Consider the following 26,730-nt stretch of genomic DNA (forward strand, 5'->3'; position numbering starts at 1 on the left):
CTGTTGAGATGACGTACAAATTCTGGCACATGAAGCAAGTATCTGTAAGTTGCCCTGTTGAGTTTTGAAAGGCTATTTAACAGTGGAGGGTAGAAAATACGAATCCTACCCCTTGCTGAACAAGGAATAGTGAAGAGCAGGAATGGTTGTGGGTTTTGTGCTCCTTGGGCATATGGGTTCAAATACAAAATGTAGTGCTTGATCAATATTGAGCACCAACTGATTCATTAAAGGTTTTGGTGATCAAGGGAGTTCACAGGCAATCTGTTTTTAGTAAAATGAAGTGAATTTAAAGAACGTCCTTAAACCTACAGACGTAAGCAGTTATAATGGTTAATTCACTTAGTCTTATGAGGATAATGTGGTAATATATGATTACTTTTTAACATGTTTTATGTAATTTTTTTTAGGATGATCTCCCAACAAATAATTCCCATGTCTTTGATCCTATGATTCCATATGATTCAGACATAGCAAGTCAGGAGTCTTGTTATACTCCTCAGCTTCTCCAACCTCAGGAATTATCTACAGATCTTACTTCAGCAGACCTCAGCTTTCTCACTGATGACCAGGACCAGCAAAATGATGATGGTGGAAACAGTTATACAACAGAGCAACAAACGATAAAGGAGAGCCAACTGTTCTCAGATGTTAATAATAATGATGGTATTATTACACTTGAACCTGAAAACATTAGCCAGTTGCCATGCCAATCAACAAATGAAGGAACTGTCACTCCAATTGATAATGAATCATCATCAGTTTGCCGAGTACCAATGACTCCTATGACACCTGTAACACCAATGACCCCAGTAGAAAGTTCTGGAATATGTCCCCAGTTACAGTAAGTATCTTTGTTAGCAAGATTATCTCTTCAAAGACTACCTCTGTGTAATACAATGTGTAATAATTGTAATACAATTAATATATTTAATGTGTAATACATTAAATAGAGAACCTGTACTTATTTTCTAGGGCACTTTGTTTATCATGAATTTCTGAAGTAATACTTCTAAGATGCTCATGCTATACTGTTTTGTGCTTGAATTTGCCTCTTGATCTTTCTTACCACAGCATAAACCACTGTGCTTTGTCTCCAAGGTAGAACATTCAGTAAACCGGCTTACTGTCAACTCATTTTTCCGAACTAAATGGTCCTTTGACAAGACTTGTTTTAGTTTATGCTTTGGATCCTTGTTTAGTTGTTGCTGACAGCAGGGACTGCAATTCCATTAGAGCACAGAATAATACAGAGTACAGGCCCTTCAGCCCACAATGCTGTGCCAACCCTTAAACACTGCCTCCCATATATCCTGCCACCTTACATTCCTCCATAATATACCTGTTTAGTAGTCTCTTAAATTTCACTAGTGTATCTGTCTCTAGAACTGTAGCAGTTCAAAAAGTGTCAGTTGTGAATACCAAATAGCTGTAAGAAAGTCCAGATTCCTATTGAAACTGGTTTCTGAACACTAATGCCAGAATTCCCTGTAAAACTCTCACTAGATCATGAAAACACTGCTGCAAAAATACTGTACCCTGGCCTTATGAGATTCAGGATGTACAGTCATAGAGCACTGCAGCACAGAAACAAGCCTTTTGGCCTATCTAGTCTATACCGGCCTGTAATTCTGCCTAGTCCGATCTACCCGCCAATGAACTATAGTCTTCCATAGCCTTCTCATCCATGTACCTATCCAAATTTATCTTAAATGTTACAATTGAACCTATATCCATCACGTCCATCAATTCCACACTCTCAGCAGCCCTGAGTAAAGAAGTTGCCCCCAGAGGTTCCTTTTAAATATTTCACATTTCACCCTAAACCTGTGACCTCCAGTTCTAATCTCACCAAATCTCAGGAAAGCATCTACATGTATTTACTCTATCTATACCCTTTATAATATGTATATCTCTATAAATCTCCTCTCATTCTCTTACACTCCAGGGAATAAAGCCCATTATAAAAGCTTCTTAGACATAAATGAGCCTTGGACCATGTGGATCGCATTTATACCAATGAAAACTGTCAAACCAGCATCTGGAGTGCATTACCAATTGTTTGTTGTTACTGCAGATAACTGGAATCTTGTGCATTATCATGTCAGACTCGTAGATGGCCTAGAACAATAACTTACCATGATCTGCTGCATGAATGTCTTTTACCTTTTTTTTCCAGCAGCATTGAATCAAAGCTTTTGTCTCCAGAACCATTTCATGCTTCACCTCAACATGCATTCCAACAGAAAGAAATGTATTTTCTTTTAGGTTTTCCGAAAGGCAAGCTTCACCAATTCTGTAAACACAAACTTCCCTCTAGATCTTCCTCCCCCTTCACCTTCTGACCCCATCTCTCCTTTAAATTGCTCACAATGGTATAATATCTCCATTCCTCTTCACTGATCCCAAATGATTAGTCTTCAACTTTAACCCATCATGCCATGATTACAGTGAAATGAGGTCAATATAGCATTAAGCTCTTCTTGCTCTGAATTCACCTCTGTTCCATGGAGGTCTGTGGAGTTCAAGTCATAAGCTGTACTTCATGCAAAAGTTCATAGATCCTTGATTGGTAAAGGGATGGAGGGTGATGGGGTGAAGGCAGAAAAATGGGTTTGAAAAAACTCATCCATGATTGAATGACAAAACAGACTTGATCAGCTGAATTGACTAATTCTGCTCCAATGTTTTATCTTTTCTGTCTACCTCCACTGTTCTAATGAAAACTTTCTAGTTTACCCTATTTTTGCTCATACCCACAATTTTTAGTCCTGGCAATGTTTTTCTAAAACTTGCCCAGATTCTCTCAAGACTTTTCATATCATGTAATTTGATATCTATAACTTACATTCTGGCATAAAATACTTCTGCATTGTCTCTGTTTTATAAATCTATACCAAATTAACTTGATTATGATTGCTGCCACAAAGTTGCTCTCCCACTAATATTCATTCCACCTGCTCAGTTTCATTCCTTGAATCTAAATCCTAAATGTCTCCCATACTTAGTGGACTTACTAAGAAAATGGCAAAGAACAGTTTTCTTAAATGCAATTTGCACATTTTACAACATTTTACCAACTAACTAATATTTGAATAGCTGAAATCTTCCTACATTACAACCTTAATGTTTTTGCCCTAGCCAAAAAGTTCTCCCCAACTTTGCTCTTCTAGCTCCTTCTGGTTACTTAGAGGTCTCCATTAGCTTCACATTTCATTCCAGAAACGGGAAATAACATTTTAATACAATCCTTAGAGAATACAACTCCTGCAATATTGGAGTACAGTAAATCACTTATAACCTTTTGCTTTTTTCTTCTCTATAGAAATATTGTTTCCACTGTTAATTTGGCCTGCAAACTGGAACTGAAGAGAATTGCTCTTCATGCAAGAAATGCTGAATATAATCCAAAGGTAATTTTCTCAAATGAATTAGTTCAGTCATGTTATACATTTGTAATTTTGTTCTCTTTAGCTTTAATGTCAATTTTGCATTCTTTTTGTGCAGTATAGACCATTTAAATTTGTCTTTTTCACTTCCCTATATTTAGTTAGATTTCTCCCACACCAGTGTACTACATCACATGGCTTCTCAAAATAGCATGAATAATGTAACTATTATGAAGATAAGGCATAGGTCTTGAGTAAATTAATGAGATCAGAGTTGCTCTTAATTCACTTTCAGACTTGATACTTTTTCTTTGAGCCATAGAGCCTTATAGCACAGAAATGAGTAGGCCCTTGGCCCACTCTGTCTGGGCCAACCATTAAGTACCCATGGAGACTAATTTCATTTACCAGCACTTGGTCTGTAGTGTTATTTGCATTGAGCATTAGTAATTTAACCACTTGTCCAGATATGCCTTGAATGCTGTAAGAGAATTTGCTCCATCACCTACTCAGACGTTGCATCCCAGATTCCAACAGCATCTGTGTGGGAAAAAGTTCTTTTTGAGATCTCTCCTAAATCTCTTGCCCCTCATCATAAACACTGTATGTCCTCCAATTTTGGCTGGTTCTGCTCTGGGGGATAAGTTTCCAACATATCTTGGACTTCATAGTCTTGTATACCACTGTCAAGCTCCTCCAACGGATGCTTCTGTTCCAGGGAAAACCAATCCAGCCTACTCAGTCTCTCCTCATAGCTAAGATACTCCAGCCAAGGAAACAACTTGCTGAATCTCCTGTGCTCTTTTCATATAGTAAATGTTTTGTAAAGCTGCACCATAAGCTGCTTCCTTTTAAATTCTATTCATAGAATATTTGTCCTGCCATTTTCAGAGATCTGTGGATTTGTACACCAAGATTTCTCTGCTTTTCAATGTTCCCAGACCCCAACTATTTTCAAAGTGCATCACCTTGAACTCATCAGGATGAAATCCAATTTTAATCTTGATCTCATTCCCAGAGTCTCTGCTCAATGCCATGGCACCCAGAGATCTATGGAGCAGAGAATTCCAAAGAGTCACAATACTCCAAATCTTAGATAAAGGGACCACAGTTTAAAGCGAAGCTCTTTTGTTTTAGCCAGATGATGCAGGAATTCACCATTTATTACAATCTATCTCAGAATCTTATGGAGGTCAGTAGATTACTTCTAACCTCCAGGGAAAACGGCTCCATCTCTGCTTGCAGAGGAGTAGGATAATTAATCAAACTGATCTGTAAGACTCAATTTCCAAGACAAAAAACAGATCATCCCTTGGGAATCAATAAAACTGCACAAAGTGCTCCGGATGTACAGTAAACTCAACAAAGTCCTGTCCAACTGCAGCAAACCAACTTACTTGTGTATATTAATATTAATTCCTGAGTAATAGAGAACAAGATATAATTTTCCATCTTAACTGGTTCACTTATCTGGAGTGAAATTTTCATTTTTTTGGGGGTGGAGGGAGCGGTATTCCTTGGAGTTGTATCACGGCAACTGTTTTTCCTTAATCTGCTTTAATAACTTGGACACAGTTTGGCTTGGCACAGCTTAAATGCCATCTATAAATTTGCCGATGACATGACTGTTTTTGGTAGAATTTCAGATGGTGATGAGGAGGCATACAAGAGCAAGATAGATCAGCTTGTTGAGTGGTGTTGCAGCAACAACCTTGCTCTCAATCTCAAAGACCAAGGAATTGATTGTGGATTTCAGGAAGGGTAAGTCAAGGGAACATGCACCATTCCTCATGAAGGGATCAGCAGTGGAAAGGATGAACAGTTTCAATTTCCTGAGTGTCAACATCTCTGCAGATCTATCCTGGGCTCAAGATATTGATGTAATTACAAAGAAGGCATGATAGTGGCTATATTTCATTAGGAATTTGAGAAGACTTGGTATGTCATTAAAGTCTTGCAAATTTCTACAGGTATACCGTGGAGAGCATTCTAATTGGTTGCATCACCATCTGGTATGGGGAGGGCCATTGTACTTGATCAGAAAAAGCTGCAGAAAGTTGTAAACTCAGCCAGCTCTATCACGGGCACTAGTATCCCCAGCATTGAGGACATTTCAAAAGCTGATGCCTCAAAAAGCAGGATCCATCATTAAGGACCCCATCATCTTGGACGGACCTGGGGTCCATGGACCCCTTGGTTAATGGTAAGTGTCCATGACATTTTAAAAAAAAAGTTGGAAATCCCTGATCTAGGATATGCCATCTAGTACCTTCTCATCGCTACCGTCAGAGAGGAGATGCAGGAACCTGAAGAGACACTCAATGTTTCAGGAACAGCTTTTTCCCCTCTGCCAACAGATTTCTGAATGAACAATAAATCCATGAACACTACCTCATTATTTTTTGGTCTATTTGCTTGAATTACTTAATGCATATGTATTAGTACTTGAGACTAAATAAATTTGCAAGGTGGTGTAGAAGCACTGGGGAGTGGGGCAAGCTGGACCAAACTCAATGGAGCTGGGACGGACTCAGTACACATTTGATATTTCCTTTTTACCAGTTATAAAATATGCTATCCCCCTCCCTTTTTAAAAAAAAAAATAACTTTACATTCCTCCATTTAATGCTGACTGCTATCTTCTCAATCACTTAGCCTGTTAATATTGCATTATAGACTGTAGTTTCTATTCACAAGTTGTATTCCCACAAGGCACACTTGGAGAAATGACATACAGCCATTTAGTGTGGGCTGCAGTTCACTAATTTCCTTCACACTGATCCTTGTTTTTATGTTATCTCAAACGGAGGACAGGGAGAGAGATCTATGACTTGTGTGCTTAAGTCACTCCAATCTGAAAACAGCTTATTTGTTATCACTCTCCATTAATTAGATCTATGCCCACAGTAGTTTTTTTTAAAAAACCAAAAACCTCATGAATATTTATAATCATAATACTAGCACCTTAGCTTTGAAAGATCTTGAAATACTCAATACAGTTTCTCACTTAACCATCCTACTAATTACATTCACTAACCAATTTTTGGATTTGAAAATTCTTTTCAAGCTACAATACCTCCAATCATTATTAAGACTTAGTAAGTAACAGTTAGAACTTCATTAGAAATAGATTTTAACATCTTTTCAATGTATCTTTTACTTCTGTCAAACTCTGAGAACCCATGTTCACTTGAAAGCTCTTTTTAACTTGTGGAAGTTCCTAGGTTCCTTTTCTCTTTCTAACATACTACTTTTTCTGGCTATTTTTCTGTTTATTGCTATATCTGTTATATTTCTTGCTATATTTATTTCTGTTTATTAATATATAATTTCCTCTAAGAATTATGAAGTATGCTAAATGAATATTATATTGCTAAATAGTTGCAACTTGAAACCATTCAGATGATGATGCATATATGGAACAAGTTGCTGAGGAAAGTAATTGAGGCAGGTACAATAACAAAATTTGAGAGACATTTGGAAAAGTACATGGATAGGAAATATAGAGGGTTATAGACCAAATGAAGATAAATGGGATGAGTTTACGTGGGCAACTTGGTTATCATGGATGAGTTGGACCAAAGAGAACGTTCTTAGATTTGAAACTTGGCTATATTAATTTTCCCTGCCCTCCATCTCTTCATCTGTCAGATATTAGTTCTCACTCCTTTTCACTGCCCCCACTATCAGTTCTTGGGGTCTCTCACTTTCCAGACTCAACTCTCCTCACTTTAGGTTTCAGCCTTGACTAATGAAAATAAGCAGTCTCTGCCATTTGCTGCTCTTTCATTTTGTGTTATCTCTTGTGCTCTATTCTGAGCTCTCATCATCTCCTTTCACTCAGTCAAGATATCAAGTTTTAATCTTGTTTGTATTGTAACAAAAGTTAATATGACAAAAGTTTATCAAAGCATCTGGAAATGAGGAGTTGAAATTGAGTTTATTGCCGAGTGCAATGAAGAAGTTGATTGCAGTGGCATCACAAGCACGTAAATCAGGATTCACAAGAGAAAAACATAAATTAAATTATAACTTAAAATTACAAGTAAACAATTAGAAAAAAATAACTGTTTACTTTAATGCAAAGTGTTCAGAGTAATCACCGTTGCTAAACTCTAGTGGTGATAAGGGCTTTGCTGGTTTGTTCAAGAACTGAATGGTTCTTGAAGCTGATGCTGTGAGACTTCAAGCTTTTGCACTTCCTACCCAACAGTAACTGAAAAGATTGCATAGCCCAGCTGGTGAGGGTCTTTGAGAAATGTTGCCTTCTTGATGTGGCGCCTCTTGTAGATGCCACCAGTGATAGGAAAGGGATGTGCTCATAATGTATTGGGAAAAGTTCACTACTCTGCAGTTTCTTACATTCCTGTGCATTCATATTGCCATACCAGACCATGATGCAACCAGTCAGAATACTTTCAACTGTACAGCTGTAGAAGCTTGTTAGTGTTTGGTGACAAGTCAGACTTGTGAATCTGTTAAGACAAGCCACCTCAATCTCCTAAAAGTAAAGATTCAGACACGTTTGGCTCTAATTGCATCTATGTGCTGGGTCCAGGCACAGGCAATGCAATATGTTAACAACCAGGAACTTAAAGCTGTTGATCCTTTTCACCACTAAGCCCCCAGTGTAAAAGGTCCTATATTGACCCTCCATCACTTTCCTGAAGTCAACAATCAGCACCTTAGTTTCACTGATGTTGGGCAAGAGTTTTTTTTTGCAGCACCACTCAACCAGGTGACTTATCTCACTCCAGTAAGCTGACTCCTCACCACCTCTGATTCTTCTGAAAACAGTAGTATCATCAATGAATTTGAAGATGTTGTTGGAGCTGTGTTTAGCCACACGGTTATATGTATAGTGAGTGACCGAAAGAAGAAGCACATACCCCTGAGGTGCACCTGTGTTGGTGGTCAATGAGGAGGAGATGCTGCTTCCAATCCTTACTGGTGAGTTTAAGTATCCAGTTAAAGAGGGGGATGCAGAGGCTCAGGTCGCAAAGCTTGATGATGAGCTGGGATGGAATGATAAGCGGCAGCGGCTTGGTGCTTGAGTTCCTGTTGTCCAGAACAGAGTGAAGAGCTAGAGAAATTGCATCTGCAGTTGCCCTGTTGTAAAGGTAGGCAAACTGAAATAAATAATAGTCACCAGAGGCAGGAGCTGATCAATGCCATAACTAACCTCTCAAAGTACTTCATTAGGGTCGATGTAAGTGGCACCGGCTGGAAATCACTGAGATTGGTGACCGTGCCCTTCTAGGGCACCAGTACAAGCAATTCCTTTTTGAAGCAGGTGGGAAGCTCGGACTGCAGAAGCCAGGGATTGAATACTCCAGCGGGTTGATCTGCACTAATCTTCAGTACTTTACCAGGTACACTGCCTGGACCAGGCACCTTTTGTGGATTCACTCTCTTGAAGGCTGCCCAGATGTCAGCTTCAAAGACTGAAATTACAAGCTCATCTTGAGATGCAGGGGCTCAAAAGTTCGAAGTAAAATTTATTATCAGAGTACGCGTCACCACATACAACACTGAGATTTTTCTGTGGGCATACTTAGCAAATTTATAGAACAATAACTGTAAACACCAGGAACTGTTAACAAACTATGCAAATATAAATGAATAGCAATAAATAACAAGCTTGAAATAACATTATAAAGAGTCCTTGAATGAGTGTAGCTATCCCCTTTTGTTCATGAGCCTGATGGTTGAGGGGTAGTAACTGTTCTTGACCCTGGTGGTGCGAGTCTTGAGGCTCCTGTACCATCTACTTGATAGCAGCAGCGAAAAAAGACCATGGCCTGGGTGGTGAGGATCTTTGAAGCCTGCTCAAAGCAGGTGGGTACCCCACACTGCCAGAGTGAGGTCTTCAGTACTTGGCCAGGCACCCCATCCAGACCAGATGCTTCCCTTGGATTCACTCTCTTGAAGACAGCCAGCACATTGTCTCCAGATACTGAGACCAAAGGATCATTGGAATACATGGGAATACAAGATAGTTCCTCCCTTTGGTGGTCAAGCAAAGCCTAGAAGACTCATGGGTGTGTAATAATTCTGTCTATCAAAACATGTATAAATTGCACTCTCATCATGGAGTGATCAGTCACTGCCACTTATGCTACCTGATGTTGCTTTGTACAGTTATATTGTGCAAGTCCTGACACAGCTGTTGAGCATCCTTCTGTGTTTCTGGTTTCATCTGAAATTGCCTTTTTGCACTCAGTGGCTTCCAGAGCTCATACCTGGACTGTGGGTCACCAGTCCTAAATGCCACAGTCTAGCCCTTAGATTATAAATCTCCTGGTATATCCACAACTTTTGTTTGGGGAAGGCCTAAAATGTTCTAGTGGGTTTATAGTTGTCCATGCATGGCCTTCTGAAGTTGGTGATGACTCTGGCAAACTTACTTAGGTCCAATGACAAATCCTTGAAAACGTTCCAATCCACTGACCCTGAATCCACTCCTCCATTTTTACCCATCCAGCTTTTCATAGATCTCTTCATCGGTGCTGCACTCTGCAGTCTGTCTGCAGAAGAAGCAGAGCCAGGTGCATGGATTTACCAAACTGTAGGCGAAGGATGGAGTAGTAGGCATTCTTGATGGTGATATAAGCAGTGGTCAGGTTTGTTGAGTCCTTTAGTATTGCAGGTAATGTGCTGAAAGCAATTTGGCAGAGACTTCAAGCGAGCCTGATTAAAGTCTCGAGCATCAGGGTACACTGCTTCATTCCTTTTTATCGCAATATTTGGTTTCTCAAGTGTTAACTTGAGATGAGATAAAGACAACAATCAGAATGATAGTGAAGAATTCTCGTGGAAGACAGAATGGTCAGCTCATCATTGCCAGGGGAGCAGTAGATGGGCACATCTGATTTAGTAACTGTTGTTTACTGATAATGATAAACATCAATAAAAGGTGGAGCTAGCGGCTTCTCTGTCTGTAGCTAAGAACATAACAAAATAGGAGCAGGAGTAGACCATCTGGGCCATCGAGCCTGCTCCACCATTCAATGAAATCATGGCTGATCTGGCCTTGGACTCAGCTCCACTTAAATGCCTTTTCCCCATAATCTTTAATTCCCTTACTTTGCAAACGTATATCTCATTGTATCTTAAATGTATTTAATAAGGTAACTTATGTTTCCTTGGGCAGAGAATTCCACATATTCCCTACTATGGGGGAAAAATAGTTCCACCTCAAGGCAATGTCCCCTAATTCTAGTCTTTCCTACCAGTAGAAGTAACTTTCCAACCTTTCTTACCTATCTCTTTCATAATTTTATGCATTTCTATAAAATCCACCCTTATTCTTTGAATTCCAAATACTATAGTCCCAGGTGACTCAATTACTCCTCGGGCTAATCCACTCAACTCTGAAGTCAACCTAATTACAGCTTCTTACTCTTTCATGAACGTGCATTGTGCTGCTTTGCCTCTAGAGTGAATGGAATCAGAGTATTAAGTTTCCTCAATCAGTTTCCATCACACATAGAAAATAGAAAGGAAATGCAAGTTTTCTTAACAGGTATTCAGAAAGCAGGATAGTGACCACTTTGATTATTTTCTACCAAATGTGCATGGAAAAATAAACTATATGCCCCAATGCCATATGTACCAGAAGTATTGCAGACCCTGCTTACCTAAATGAGATTAGGTAGATTGTCACAAGAACTTTGTTCTGAGCGTTGAAGAAAAGGAAATTTCATTCAGACTTCCCTTCCAATCATCACAAATCAATCTTTTGGAAATGAGAATGTTAGGGGTTATATAAGGGTAGAATCATGCTTCACAAGTAGTTTGGCATTGAGTGAATAATGACCATGGTAGCTAATAGGAGGCAATTCCTGAGTAATACATACAAAATGCTGGGAGAACTCAGCAGGTTTAGGCAGCATCTATGAAAAAGAATAAACAGCCGATGTTACAGGCCAAGACCCTGCATCAGGAGAGGGCAATTCCTCCTGTTGGAATTAAGCAAGTCTTTGATGTCAGAAATTGAAGGGAAAAATAGATTATAGAAACTGAATTTTTGCTAGAAAATTTAAAGCTGGTAGAAGAGAATACAATCTTGCAAAGGGCCACAAAAATTGAGATTATTCTAACTAGATAAAATAGAAAGTAAGTTCACATGCCTTTCTCACTAGTCTAGATTTTTAAAAGAAAACTATGGGACTCCTTTCCAAAATGTTTCTAGCTTGCCCATTGCTTTTATTTCTGTCAGGTGCACATACTATGTCATTACAATAGACAAAATTTAAGCTTTTTGTAAGTTTTAGATAAAGAAACTTTCTGCACACTTGGCAAGACCTTGAAAAATGAAATTGCCTTTGGCACTAAACAATTAGTTATAATTGTTATAATTCTGATCTAATTTTATGTTTACTGACTTGTTCTTTAAAAATAGCGGTTTGCTGCAGTGATTATGCGAATTCGAGAGCCCAGAACTACAGCTCTAATCTTCAGTTCAGGCAAGATGGTTTGCACGGGAGCTAAAAGGCATGGTATCCTGTTTCTGATAAATCATTAAAATATAAGATCACTTGTGGTAAGTTACATGTGATTAATGTACAGGATTTTAACTAACATTGAATCTTTTTTGTTTTATTCAACCTAACAGTGAAGAACAGTCTCGATTAGCAGCTAGGAAATATGCTCGTATTGTTCAGAAACTTGGATTTCCAGCAAAATTTCTTGATTTTAAAATCCAGAACATGGTTGGAAGTTGTGATGTGAAATTTCCGATAAGATTAGAAGGTTTGGTTCTTACACATCAACAATTCAGCAGGTACACAAATAGTACTTCAGAACTGGCTATCCTGTACATTTATTCAAGTCTAAATGGATTCATTTTAAATTAATTTTATTTTTATAAAATAAGGCTGCGGTGGTACTACAAAGTTCTACAAGTCTAAAGATAGCAACTGTGAAAGAGAGGATCAATTTGTCTTTTTTTAATATAACAACCCTTTGTTAAATAAGTCAGTGTTCCTTCTGTGAGATCCAAATTACAGCAATGTGCTTTTAATATTTTTCACCTAAACATAAAATATTCCAATGTACATCTCATCAAAACTAAACAAATTCTAAGTCCTTCCAGGTGAACCACAGTGATGACTTGCTGGCAGCAAAAAACAACTAACTATTAATTACCTTGTTAATCACACTTTTTCCTGAAATGGTCATTGCAATCAGGAGCCTGTACAGTGCCTATAAAAAGTATTCACCCCCCCCCCCACCTCAGAAGTTTACATTTTATTGTTTTACAACATTGAATCACAGTGGATTTAATTTGGCTTTTTTGACACTGATCAACAGAAAAAGACTCCTTCACGTCAAAGTGAAAACAGATCTCTACAGTGATCTCAATTATAAATATAAAACACAAAATAATTGATGGCATAAGTATTTACGTTCCTTTAATATGACATATCAGACCATCACTGGTGCAGCCAATTGGTTTTAGAAGCCCCATAATCAGATAAATGAAGGTCTGTTTTTGGAGACCTGTGTACAGTCAAAGTTTCAATTGATTGTAGTAAAAATACACCTGTATCTGGAAGGTCCAAATGCTATTGAGTAGTCAATATCCTGGCAAAAACTACACCAGAAGACAAAAGAGTACTCCAGGAACTCTGCAAAAAGGTTATTGAAAAGCACAAGTCAGGAGATGGATACAAGAATATTTCCAAATCACTGAATATCCCTTGGAGTACAGTTAAGTCAATCATCAAGAAATGATTGTAAAACTGCCTAGAACAGGTGGTCCTCAAAAACGGAATGACCTTGCAAGAAGGGGGTGCACTAGTGAGGAAGGCCACCACGTGACCTTTAGTGACTCTGGAGAAGTTACAAACTTCAGTGGCTGAGATGGGAGAGACTGTGCATACAACAACTATTGCCCAAGTGCTTCACCAGTCGCAGCTTCGTGGGAGAATGGCAAAAAGGAAACCACTGTTGGGGAAAAAAAACATGAAATCTTGGCTCGAGTTTTCCGGAAGGTATGTGGGAGACTCTGAAATCAGCTGGAAGAAGGTTCTACAGTCTGATGAAACCAAAATTGAGCTTTTTGACCATCAGCTTAAACTCTGTTTGGAGTAAGCCAAACACTGCACATCAGCAAAAACACACCATTCCTACCGTGAAGCATGGTGGTGGCTACATCATGCTGTGGGGAAGCTTCAATGCAGCAGGCCCTGGAAGGCTTGTGAAGGTAGAGAGTAAAATGTATGCAGCAAAATACAGGGAAATCCTGGAAGAAAACCTGATGCAGTCTGCAAGAGAACTGTGATTTGGAAGAAGGTTTGTTTTCCAGCAAGACAATGACCCCAAGCATAAAGCCAAAGCTACACAGGAATGGCTTAAAAACAATGAAATTAACGTCCTGGAATGGGCCAGTCAGAGTTTAGACCTCAATCCAATTGAGAATTTGTGGCTGGACTTGAAAATGGCTGTTTATTCATGATCTCCAGGCGATCTGACAGAGCTTGATCAGTTTTGTAAAGAAAAATGGGGAAAAATTGCAGTGTCCAAAGCCTGTCCACACAGATTCAAGGCTGTAATTACTGTCAAAGGTGCATCTACTAAATACTGACTTGAAGGGGGTGAACACTTTTGCAATCAATTAGTTTTGTTTTATATTTGTAATTTAGATTGCTTTATAGAAATCTGTTTTTCACTTTCACATGTAAGTTTTTGTTGATCAGTGTCAAACTTCTGTGAGTGGGTGGGGGAGGTGACTTGGAGGCAATTCAAAGCAGTACACCAAAACTAGGCAGAGTCAAGGCAGCGGGGCCTGAGACCAAAATTGAGCATCAAGCGAGGTTTGAATGAATTACCTGCCAGGCCACGTTGAAAAGGTCAGGGTGTTGGACCTAGAGGTGATAGACGGACCAGTGTTCAACCGACTGCTGTGTGAGCTTTACTTGTCTCTGTACTTAACTGAGGCTGTGTCCTGCAGCTAAGATGCTTCTAGAACAATTGCAGTGATGACTGGCTTCCTGGCTGTGGCCTCAATTTCGTGAATTTCAGTTCTGAACGTTATTTATTTTTATTGTCTGCATGACTTATTTTTTCCTGCACATTTGGTGTTTGATGGACTTTTTTTAATGCATTCTTTTGGGTTTCTTTGTTTTCTGACTGCCTGTAAGTAGACAAATCTTAAGATGGTATATAGTATATGTACTTGGAACTTTAAAGAAAGAGAGGAAAAGCAAGATTAGCAATCTATTCCAGTATTCTTGGTGAAATTGGTATGTGAAGATAAAATAAGAATGGTAGATTCCAGGAGAATAAAGTAGGAAGAATGATGGGTAGAAAGTTGCTAGAGAAATGGTAAGTTGAGAATTTGAATTACAATAAATCCTTTGGTGTAGTGAGGGAAATGAAATTAAGGGTAAAAATTAGAAGGGAGTCACTTTATTTAAAACTAGACTTTCATTACATATAGTTATATTAATTCTGTAATTTTTTCAAAATAGTCTACTGATACCTGATTTTAAAAACTAGAATATATTTTCAGTAATGAGGGCACCAATTCAATCAGCTCCGAGGGAAGAATATGCGGTATGCGCAAGCTCCAAAGATGTAATAATTTTCAATTGGCCAAGCAAATAACAACATGGCTGAATTTGGCAAGCTGTCTGAACACATTTGGTAAATGTATTAATTTATTTTTAATAAAAAATATAATTGCCCTAGGCCAAGAGCATCATAATGGATCTGTGATATGTGGTAGCAACAGATATTTATTTATTTCACTTTATTTCATAAACCAACTGAATTGATCCAACTTTGCATCATTAGATTACCTTCAGAGAGACTGTTGATTGTGAAACTAATATCATAAATTAAAATCCATTCAGCTTTTAACACTAGCTGTGTTTTCCCCCACTGCTTATAATTTTTCAAAGTACTCATGACCATGTATCTTTTTAACTGGAAAATTGTGTTTGATGCTTTTCTATTTATGAAGGAGGGAAACAAGGGAATTATTGACTAGTTGTACTAATACCTATTGGTAGCATATTACCAAAGTGCATAACTAAGAACAAAAACTTTCAAAAAAACTTTCAGAAAGCCATGTCATGCCTAAAGAAACAAGCTAACTTTTTTATTCAAAGATGACTAAACAATGTCCAGATGTTATTGATACTGTATTCTAGGCAGCATTAAACAAAGTTACACATTACATACATTGTGAAACTAACTTCATAACCTCAAAGAAATTGAGCTGGGCAACTGGTGACAACAAAGATATTGATCTAATACTCTAATTTGCAGTATGCAACCAGTAGGGCCACATGCAGATGTGTTGGGGCTGCAGGTATTTGTCAACATAAACAACTCGCGTTTTAGGAAAGAATTCTATATATGTGATGTTTTCATTCAGACCAGGATAGGTGATATTATCAATGGTGTAGATGGAAGTGTGTAATTCCAGAGATATTAATAAATATGTACCATTGCTACTACCACTGGGCAGGAGGTACAGGAGCCTTAGATCCACACCACCAGGTTCAGGAGCAACCATCGAGCTTCTGAACTGGTGTGGATAACTTCACGCACAACTCTGAACTGATTCCACAACCTAGAGGGTTTGTTTTTGCAAAATTGTCCTCTTTTGCATATTGTTTCAGTCTGTGTTTAAATAGTTTTTCATAAATTCTATTGTATTTCATTATTTTCTGGTAAATTCCTGCATCAAAATAAATTAAGGTAGTATACAGTGCCATATGTATGTAGTTTGATAATAAATTTACTTTGAAATTGACCAAAAGGATTGAACCATGGCAAATGGCAGTTACCGTAGGCAATTAGAGCATAGTTTACAAAGAATTCAGAACTGAATATTTCCAAGTAGTTTAAAGCCAGAAGCTGTGAAACACCAAAGAAATGGGGATCCACACATGTAAACCTTTAAAATATCATGGTCAGGTACAGAAATTAAGCAAAATGGCTACTGGAATACTGGAGCAACACACACTCTGCTGGCAAACTCAGCAGGTCAGGCAGCATATATGGAGAGGAATAACGAGTTGATGTTTTGGACTGAGGACCAGAAAAGAAGGGGAAAGAGTACAAGCTGATAGGTGATAAGTGAAACCCGGTAAAAGGGAAAGCAAGTGGGTGGAGGAGGGGGGATGATGTCAGAAGCTGAGAAGAGGTTAAGGGCTGAAAAAGAAGGAATGTAATAGGGAGAGGAAAGTGGACAAAGGGAAGGTGAAGGGGCGCAAGCGGGAGGGAGTCTGTGTGAGCACATGGTTGAAGAGTCGGAGAGCAGCAGAGACCACGGAGGAGAAGAAATTCTCTCACTACTTTTCCTGGATGTTGAGAAATATGTTTGCCAACTGAATAGTCAACTGATACTGTTTCCACTAAATCCCACAAGCATGATTTTTTTGGTATATTAATAAAGTAATCTTTAAGTTTCTTTTTGTATTCTGGCTTTGCAATTACTGGTAGATAAGCCCATTAATGGGAGCAGAAATTTTTATACTGAGGATAAACACACCCTAAAGTCTTCAGATTTCTTTACAACTGCTAACAGATTGAGTATTTTTGTTTTGTAGCTATTCTTTCTTGATCTAAATATGACATCATATTTTGGAGGCTTTTTATGATTTAAAAAAAAAACTGGACAACCATCCAGGTTTGTAAAGTCATAGGAAGCTCTCCCCTCCTCCAGTAATTTAGCAATGAATTGTGTTGTTGGATGTGCAGTATTTTGTCACAAGTGCTAATTTTGCCTTAAATGTCAAACGTTGCTTTCAAAAAGCTTCAAATGATCAAACTGCTCTACTTTAACACCATCAATTACTGAATTTTGATCACTACTTTTGATCAGTTTTCCAAAGAATTTAATTCATGAAGTACAGTAATTTTTTTGCCACAGAACAAAGTGATTATGTGAGTTGCACAGAATAACTACAATGGTGACTGAGATTTGAAAAGTTGTCATATACCTTTGACTTAATAAACACGCATCCAACTGAGGATTTGCAACTGATGCAATGGAAGTATTAATGAATATTTTTGCTTGCAGATGGCTCTAATCTAAAAACTTGTGCAGTTCAATCATTGCATTATTATATTTGTAATTTAGAAATGTATGTTTTGGGAGCACTAATTCTACAGATTAGAAGTTGCTAGGAAAATAATGAAGCACTAACACCAGCTACAGTTATCACTTTGATTTTTAAATCAGGTAATTTGGCATGAGGAAAATGTACACATTGAGGATATCTACAAATTCCTATATGATCACAATAAACTATAAGAATAACATAATCCTGAAATTTCTGAGGTACATGGAATGGCTTAATTTATGATAATGCAAATAAATATTATGGTAAGAAACAAAGTGGCACACACAATGAGATGCCTAGATCAAGCAAGTTCCAGCTTGGTATTTCAGATCAGACTGCTAAGAGTTCTATATTGACTTTGTAATGATAATGAGAAAAAATCACTCAAAGTAACTTGCAAACACAAAGATGACAAAAGTATTCCAAAACTCCCACACTCTAATCCAGGAATCGTTAATTTTACTGAAACGTCAGAATTTAATACTGCTGATTCCCAACATCTTAGAATGGATATTTAATAATATACACAAAGTTAATATTCTGGATTTGGCAAGATCACACTCCAGGAAGAAAATGTTTTTACTTAAATAAAATATTTCATGTATGTAAAAGGAGAGGCATTGGGCCAGTAATGTGGAAAGAGATGTTCTGAAAACGATTGAAGCCATATATTAAGTATTTTTAGTTTAAACTTCCCCTTTAATATTGCTTTGTTTAAAATTTTAATATAATTAAAATGTAATGCTATTACTTTCAAAAAGGCAATAGTAAAGCTTTCCTTGATTTTGCAATTCCTAATATTTCAACTTGTTATTCAGTATAATTCCATTTTAATGAGAAGAGATGTCCTGGCAATTGAAATTGTCCTGGCTTCTTTTTAAGAAATAGAAGCAGGAGTAGGGCATTCAGTTTCTCGCACCTGGCTGCCTTTCCTATACTAATTGTACTTCCTTTTATATCCAATAATCTATTGATCTGTGTTGGGAAACATATCCTGACAGAAATTCAGTGAATACATTTCTTCTCATCTTGTACCCTGAGTGGTTAACTACTTATTTTGAGATTGCTGTGAGACATTCCATCCTTGTGCAAGTAAATACTGTCATAATCTGAGGAGAGAAAATAAGACTCGTATATGCTATACAAAAAAACAAGAAAATCATTGGTCAACTAATCCACAACCTCTGGATTAACTGGCTGCCAAGCTTCAATAAATTTATTCATCATTTCTCAATGTCTCAAAAACTATTAAATATAAAAAAAAATACAAATTTCCAAAACTTTGTTAAATTGTGCAAACATCCTCTTGGGCAATCCGTCATGATCGAGTTTTACTTGTTTCCACTCTGATTTTGTGAGTGAGGTCTTACGCTCTTTCTGGCAGTCACCCAAGGCTTTCATGTGCTTCTAGTGTATTGTCTAGATATTCTCAATGTCCCCAAATCTCCTCCACCATGAATAGTAATGGCCAGAAGTTTCTGGGAGTTAGTAGGGATGTTGTATCTGATGGAAGTGCAGAAAGCTTCCTTGAATTATTTTCTCTGTCTACCTAGCAATCACTCAGGAGGTAATTTTGAAATGAGCACCTGTTTTGTACTCTGGTGTCAGGTGGTATACAACTTGCTCTGCCTGAAATGGCCAACTAAGAATAACATAGGGACTCAATGCTGGGGGATGTTGGTCTGGATGACACTGGTGGTTAACTTATCCTTCCATTGCATTTGTAGGATTTTGTGCAGATAGTATTTTCACAGTGCCTGGAGATGTTGGCTGAAGACAGTTCAAGTGTTAAGTTTTTTAAAATTCTCAACTAAATTCAATTGATTAAAAAAATAAATGGCCCAATACCTACGTTACTGCAAGCATTCAGCTTCATTCACTAATGTAGGCAGTGATGATATATTTTTAACAGTAAACTCCATAGAAGAATAATGTGGGAAGTATTGTAATATCGTGCACTGATACTGGGCTCCAACAGTACAACATAGTCAGGACACCATTAGTGAAGATCACCTAATGAGTTTAGAGTTTCCATTTGTATGTATACATCTTAACAATAATGGTGCTTGGGAAATACTGACATTTCCCTGCAAAATCTGGTTTATTATTTTGGTCTCTGTCAGTATCAACTCAATATCCAATCATTTAAGAAAAATGTGGACAGGTACATGGATGTGAGGGGTCTGGAGGGATATGGGCCAGGTGCAGGTCAGTGGGACTAGGCAGAAAAATGGTTCGGCACAGCTGAGAAGGGCCAAAAGGCCTGTTTCTGTGCTGTAATGTTCTATGGTTCTATTTGCTCAATAGTTCTGTCAAATTTAGAAATTTCACTAGATGGCAGTCTAATTTGTAAATAGTAACCAAACGTAAACATGTTACTGGATTTACCTGTACCTGGGAGGCAAATGGGTTCTACTTTTATAGATGTCCATAGCTTGGAAAATACACAAAAACCCTCAATGTGGTAACAACTCCCACTAATGTGATAAATGGTATCAAATGCACGTAAGACTGATGAGAAATAACAGACACTAAAAGTAGAGGGATTACATAACTGTATAAAATTACATGGCTGCTTTGTTTTCAGTGAGTGTGACATACCCAAACTGACTTATTCATAATGGTCAGCCAGTAAAGAAAGGGCATGAATCAATTTTCTTAATTCAGCAAGTGAACAAATACAACAGCACAGGAACAGCTCCTTTGGCCCACGATGTCTATGCCAAATTAAACAAAATCTCTTTTACCCGCATTGTAATGGTTGAGGATTCAAGAGCAAAAGTTGTCCATTGCTGGAGCATTGACCGAAGCCAATAATCATTAAGCATGCTACCAATGCTCATGTATAATATAACATGTTTACATTACCCCTCCAATAGTGGTAACATTTGAATTTCTAGAGTTCGAGGAATTTGAATCTTGTTGCTAGCCAGAGGCTTTTTCCCAGGGTTGAAATGGCTAACATAAGGGGGCATAGTTTTAAGGTGCTTGGAAATAGGAACAGAGGGAATGTCAGGGGTAAGCTTTTCACACAGAGTGGTGGGTGCATGGAATGCACTACCAGTGACGGTGGTGGAAGCGGATACAATAGGGTCTTTTGAGAGACTCTTAGGTAGGTACATGGAGCTTAGAAAAAGAGGGCTATATGGTAGGGTAATTCTAGGCAGTTTCTAGAGTCAATTAGATGGTCAGCACAACATTGGGCTAAAGGGCCTGTAATATGCTTTAGATTTCTATGTGCTATGATGTTTGATTTTCCTTTTATTATTGTATTCATTTTTATTTCCATTGATTATCTGCTAATTCAGAGACAATGGGTTATATGTAACTGATTTTACATATAAAATCAACTTCACTTTCTTTTCAAGTGAGAGATTTCACACTGCCACATTCACATCAAAGCATATTTACTGAAGTCCCTTATAAGAGTTTCAATTAATAATTTCTCTGGTTGAAATGCAACATACAATTATTCACCACTAAAATTCAGATTTGACTGAGTAAAAATATATTGGCAAGCTTAAGACCACTGCGGTAATGTTCAGTAAACAATTTTCAAGGCTTATCCATTCTTTAATTTTCAATGCTATAAATAGTAGTGTTTAATCAGCTACTCAGTAAATCAGGACTGTACTGAAATTTTCAAAGCAATAAGCACAGGATGATGGGAGGCTGCTGTGAAAATATTGTAGAATTGGTGGTTCAGATTGGTCACCCATTGTGTGGTGACTTGAGAAAACTATTTTGCTCTTTTTTTTAATAAGACAAAGCTGGTTTAATAGATTTAAGTTTGAGCAGATGGCTTGTAACCACTTAAGAAGATGAGCAAACTGTGATCTACATTTTAGGAATCTTAGCTGGATTGCAAGAATATTAAATTTGAGGGCTGCCAGATTCACAAATTTCATTCTTTGTATTTTTAACTTCCAGCTATGAACCAGAATTGTTCCCAGGTCTTATTTACAGAATGGTTAAGCCAAGAATTGTTTTGCTCATATTTGTTTCTGGCAAGGTTGTTTTGACAGGTAAAAACAATTATGTTACATTTTTTAATTTAAATCTATTGTTTTTAAGAGTAATTTTAGTAAATTCACTTTTAATTTTATGTTTTCAATTGAGCACATTTGTTGCTTGGTGCCTGTTTAATGAAGTATTGATTGAAACAAACTTGTTTCTAATGTGTGTGGAAAGACCAATAAAGAAATATAGCCGAACACCTAAGTACCTCACAGCCTGATAGTTAACAAATTCTATTTTACCTTTAAGTGGGATTTATGTGCTTCTGATAGATTTGTATTGTTTCATGTTACCTGTTTCATTTTTGTTTTCGAAAAGATGCATAATCTGATTATTAATAGTTCTTTTTCTCATTCAAACAAATGTAAAAAAAAAAGTGAATTTAGTTGAATTAGTACATATGCTGTCTAGTTTTTGTAGATTATTTTTTCCCAGTGATCTAAAGTCAAAATAATAAGTACTGCATAAGAAACATCAACTTGGCTGCTGGTCAGATTGTGCACTTTACAAGAATAATTGAAATCACGCCTATTAGAGTAGCAAAGGAGGCCGTTTGATCTATCATCCATGTGCGCTATTTGCAGACCAACCCATTCATTCCTGTTCTGCTCTTTCCTCATACTTCAATCTTAGTTTCCTTGGTGCTTGTCCAATTCCCTTTGAAAGCATCAATATTGACTAACTGCCTTTGAGATATTGAGTTCCACTTTGTAATAATTTTCTACTTTAAAAGTGTTGCATCATCCCTATATCTCATACCTATTACTTACATCTGTGTTTTGATTATTAGTAGATTATTTCTTTTTAACCCTTCAAAACCAGGAATGCACACTGACTCTCTTGTCATTCACTGCTCTTTGGAGAACAACTCCAGCTTCTCCAGACTAATCTTGCAGGTAAAATTCCTCATCTTTGGACAATTGTATAAATCTTTTCTGTACCTTCTCAAGGATCTTTAACATCCTGGTGTGGTAATCAGAATTAGATGGAAAACTTCAGCTATGTTCAAACTGTATTTTTTTCAGTAGTTTATTAGAGCTTCCTGACTCAATTTAAAAATCTAAGGATCCATTAAACTTTATTAACTGCTTTCTGAATCAGTCCTGCCACTTTCAAAGACTTATGAATATATTAAAGTCCTTTTGTTCTTGCTCACCCTTTCAAACTGCACTATTTAGTCTGTTATTTTCTCCCGATTTTCTGTGAAAGTGTACTTCACACTCCCTATATTAAATTTCATCTGTCCTTTCTGCCAACCTACCAATTTGCAGAATATTCCTACCACCTGTGTCCACATCAATAACATACCTCACAAAAGCACTCAAATCCTAAACATCAACGGTTTACAACTGCTTTCCCTCTTGAGCCAATTTCATTGCCATACTGTCACCAATTATTCTATGGTGGTAACGACCTTTTTTACAATATATGAATTTATTTGATGCTCCCTGAAAATCTGTACATGGACTCCCAGGTTATGAAGGGCCTGTTTTACAGGACTACAAATTTACACAAATCTTACCAAACATTTTGAAGGATTTTCAAGCTAGTAATAATAATGTTTCATGATATTCATTAATGACTGGATTCAATATACATAGATCAATATGGCTTATAAAAGATAATGGATTTGCTGACTTATGGAGAAATTGCCCTATAGACTGTTCTCAACAACAGAGCCCTTGTAGATAATGTCTTTTGTATATTCCCTCCATCAACCTCACCAAAATCTTCAATTGAGTTTGTCAAAAAATCTCCCCATTAGGAATTCAAACGACTTCAAGTCTATATTCTTTTTCGCTAAGTATCATTTGTAAAAGTCTATCACCAAGGACTGCTGACTTGTTGGTAGCTGCCAGTATATTGGTACAGGTACTTCAATTTTTGAACAACAGTTGTCACTTTTTAAATTTTTCCTTCTTTTGGCATCTCAGCCATTTTCAGAGCATTCTGGAATAATATGACAAGTCCTTCTCTGGTGACACCTCAACTTTCTTCAGTAACCTAACATGCATTGCATCTGGTGAATGGCTGTGCTTTGAAGTAACCAAGTCTTTGAAATTGTTCCAGCTTTTTTGGATTCCCCCTCTCTTTTAGTTTTTTTTTTACCGTATCTACTCTTTCCATTTCTAATGAGAGTTTTGCAGCATCCTCTCCCTTGGTTTAAAAAAATAGTGCAGCCAGGTCCTCCATCTCCTGTGCATTGATCATCCTCTTTGTACAAACTTGCAATTTGCAATTATGATTCCATTTTCATTCTCTCGCTTATTTTCCTATTCACTTTCCTTTAGTAACTGTGTAGTTACTGAACCACTATGTATTCCAGTAGTACAGATTGTTTCAGCAATTGATGCAAAGACACTCATTCAATTTGATCAAATGACATTTGTGGATACAGTAAACTGTTCCACTTGGTGGAGAGTTGAAGGATAAGAAGTCATGAATATAGAAGGAGAAAGTATTTAGAACAACATTATAAAAACCTTTTTATAAGTTGTGTTTGGTTGGCATCTGGAATCCAGCATTTTGTAAATGTAATGTGAGATAGGTTCCATTGTGGCCTTAAGATGAGTATTGGAGAAACATATCATAATCATTCTATACTTCTATAATCTCTAATATAACTTCCTGTGAAAATATGTATTTATTTCTCAAAGAGATTGCTTAAGATTAGATAACTGAAATCTAACCTTAAGTTAAACTATCAGTTGAATTTAGTAGGACACTGTGGTTATGTTCTGAAATATCTGAAAATATAAATGATGAAAAACCTCTAAGTAGGAAAGTCATAGGTACTCTAACCTAGACAGTGGAGAAGGCTCAGTCAAGAAGTTCATTCCAAACAGGGATTGACAAATTCTGGATATCGGGGTAATCAAGGGGTATGATGGCAAAGGAGGTAAACAGAAATCTGGTACATTGGCAGTGTAGGTTTAAAGGGGTGTACAGCCTATCCCTGCTCCTAGTTTGTGTTATCATTGTTCATGTTCAGCCAAAGGCAAGTGTTTTGCAGAATTAGCTATTGGTTTTGCTATTGGTTTTATCACAGAAATTAAGAGAACATCAATGTAAGATTTTTTAGTTTTGCTGATTCATTATTTTATTTATGTTTTATAATTTATAATCAGGATGTAGTTCTCAAAGAAATAAAAAATGCTTGTTTTCCTGTAGGTGCCAAAGTACGTTCGGAGATCTATGAAGCATTTGAGAACATTTATCCCATCTTAAAAGGGTTTAAGAAGGCATAATGACAAAAGCAGGACCTTTCTGCTGACATCTAGATACAGTGATCAATACACACAGCTGAGCACAGGGCAGCACACTGAATGTTGCATTTCACAAATTCAGATGATAAATATTCAAACCACCACCTTTTCACACAATCCTCATTGGGTAAAACTCTTGCTGGGAATTCATTCCATGTAGTAATCACAATTTATTTAAATAATAACTTCTTGATGTTGCAACTAACGTCTTACTTTTAATCATTTCAAATATCTGTTTATTAACTTATTTGTATGATTCACCCCTTATAAATATCATACGATATCAATGTTAACTCACCTTTTAAGACTGAAAAGTCCAAGCTTTCTCAGACTTTTCCCCAAATTGTTCAGAAAGCCGTTCGATTCTTCATTGGTCTCAGTTATACTCTGATCCTGAACTCTAGGTTTTAAATGCAATTTGCTTTTGTACCCTGCTATTTAGGTTCTTTTGTTTTGATCTTTCTTTTCTATTTAACTTTTCTAATTGTTATTCTGCATTGATTGAAAATGGAATGCTAGGTCTCTTTGTGGTGTTTGTGCCATTTCCTCCCCACACACACACTTTTATGCAGCATCTTATTTATGTTTCTTTAAATCTAATTTCATTCCCTGAACCACATATTTTGCTCAGGTAATTTTGTAAATTTTGCACTATTGTTCCTAATGTTTTACCATTTTGAACCAAACTGTTGGTATAAATTTGAAAGTAGTAATTCCAACGTTAATCTCTGGAGTAGCACATTCAATATTTTAGCCTCTCTTTAAAATGTTCTTTTATAAACAGACCTAATTTATGTAACAATGTCAATTTTGTCTGATGTGAGAGGAAAGAAGTTGAATGTCTTAAAGGTGCCAAACTTATGAAACAAAATATTACACAGAAAATAAGCATTATAAACTGTACCATATTGCAAATAGTAATTCATAGTTTATTAAAAATTTAATTATGTCAAAAATAAACCTTTCCTGGCAGTATTCTCAGTGTTTTTTTTTCTGACATGTGGGCATTTGATCTTCTATGTAGAGGTTTCATGGGAAATTTTAAACAATATTGAAATTACTTTTTGCCTTTTTTCCCCTGCACACTTATTGGTACTTTGAAGAACTGGAACGTCCACCCTATGGCCATTGGATCACACTTTTCCACAGGAACACATGGCCTGGCCTGGCCTGGCCCAGTGAAAGGGAATAATCCAATTGGAGCAGTTTGGAAGTTTTGTCACACACAAGGCCAAAACAATCACCTGCAATAGATAAGTGCCCCACTCCGTCACATTCCTGTATTGGAGGAAGTGATCTGGGAGAACATCATTTGGAGATGTAACGTTGAGAGCCTTCCAGATAATGGATGGTGATGTTGGGCTAGAAGATTGGAGAGGGTTAGGAATATGTTAATGTATGCTAAGGACAGTAGCAGTGAGTAGTTGGAGAAAGTTGTTGAGGGAGGCACCTTATTGCACCAACCTGAAGGAAGATGGATGGCTTAAACAATATTCTAGAATGGGTGAACCCTTGCCAAGCCAAGCCTCAATGTTCCAGTTAAAATCAGCTCAGTTTCCCAAAAGTGACAACATCTTACACAAGTGATATAAAACCAGCAGGGCTTCAGGCTTCAGTTGCAACAATTTTGGTCAAAGGCTCTGTTCCACAACTTTAGAAACTATGGAGAGCATCCTATCCAGATGCAACATGGCTTAGTAAAATGACTCTGTCCATGACTGCAAGAAATTGCAGTGTTGTGGAGAAAGCTTAGCACATTATGGAAACCAGCCTCTCCTCTATGGACTCTCTATATTGCTGCCTTGGTAAAGCAGCCAGTGTAATCAAAGACCCTTGCTACCCCAGACATTCTCCCTTCACTACATCTCTCTCTCCCCCCCCCCCCCCCCCCCCCCGCCGAGAGCTTTATTCACCATGCTTAAAAAGGTTCATGTCTGTGTTGAATTAACTGAATAATGAGCCATGATATCTCGG

General features: G+C 37.3%; 2 protein-coding genes across 3 annotated transcripts in view; one reads left to right on the forward strand and one right to left on the reverse strand.

Moving 5' to 3' along the window:
• Window positions 1-26,730, reverse strand: part of ktn1 (kinectin 1) — a 192,361-nt gene that overhangs the window by 161,729 nt on the left and 3,902 nt on the right. The gene's annotated exons all lie outside the window — the stretch shown is intronic.
• Window positions 9-25,627, forward strand: LOC132403979 (uncharacterized). Its single transcript, XM_059987880.1, has 7 exons — window positions 9-44; window positions 411-844; window positions 3,326-3,413; window positions 11,794-11,885; window positions 12,007-12,174; window positions 21,404-21,498; window positions 24,662-25,627. The coding sequence occupies exons 1-7, from the start codon at window positions 9-11 to the stop codon at window positions 24,736-24,738; spliced, it is 990 nt and encodes a 329-aa protein (XP_059843863.1). The 3' UTR covers window positions 24,739-25,627.

Source organism: Hypanus sabinus, chromosome 2, assembly GCF_030144855.1.
Source record: "Hypanus sabinus isolate sHypSab1 chromosome 2, sHypSab1.hap1, whole genome shotgun sequence".
Lineage (NCBI taxonomy): Eukaryota > Metazoa > Chordata > Chondrichthyes > Myliobatiformes > Dasyatidae > Hypanus > Hypanus sabinus.

Bases quoted from the DNA above. Each gene is read 5' to 3' on its own strand.
- LOC132403979 (XM_059987880.1), top strand. From the start codon at position 9: ATGACGTACAAATTCTGGCACATGAAGCAAGTATCT. The intron at 11,886-12,006 runs GCATGGTATCCT...TCAACCTAACAG, and splicing joins GTTTGCACGGGAGCTAAAAG to TGAAGAACAGTCTCGATTAG. The intron at 12,175-21,403 runs GTACACAAATAG...TTTAACTTCCAG, and splicing joins ACACATCAACAATTCAGCAG to CTATGAACCAGAATTGTTCC.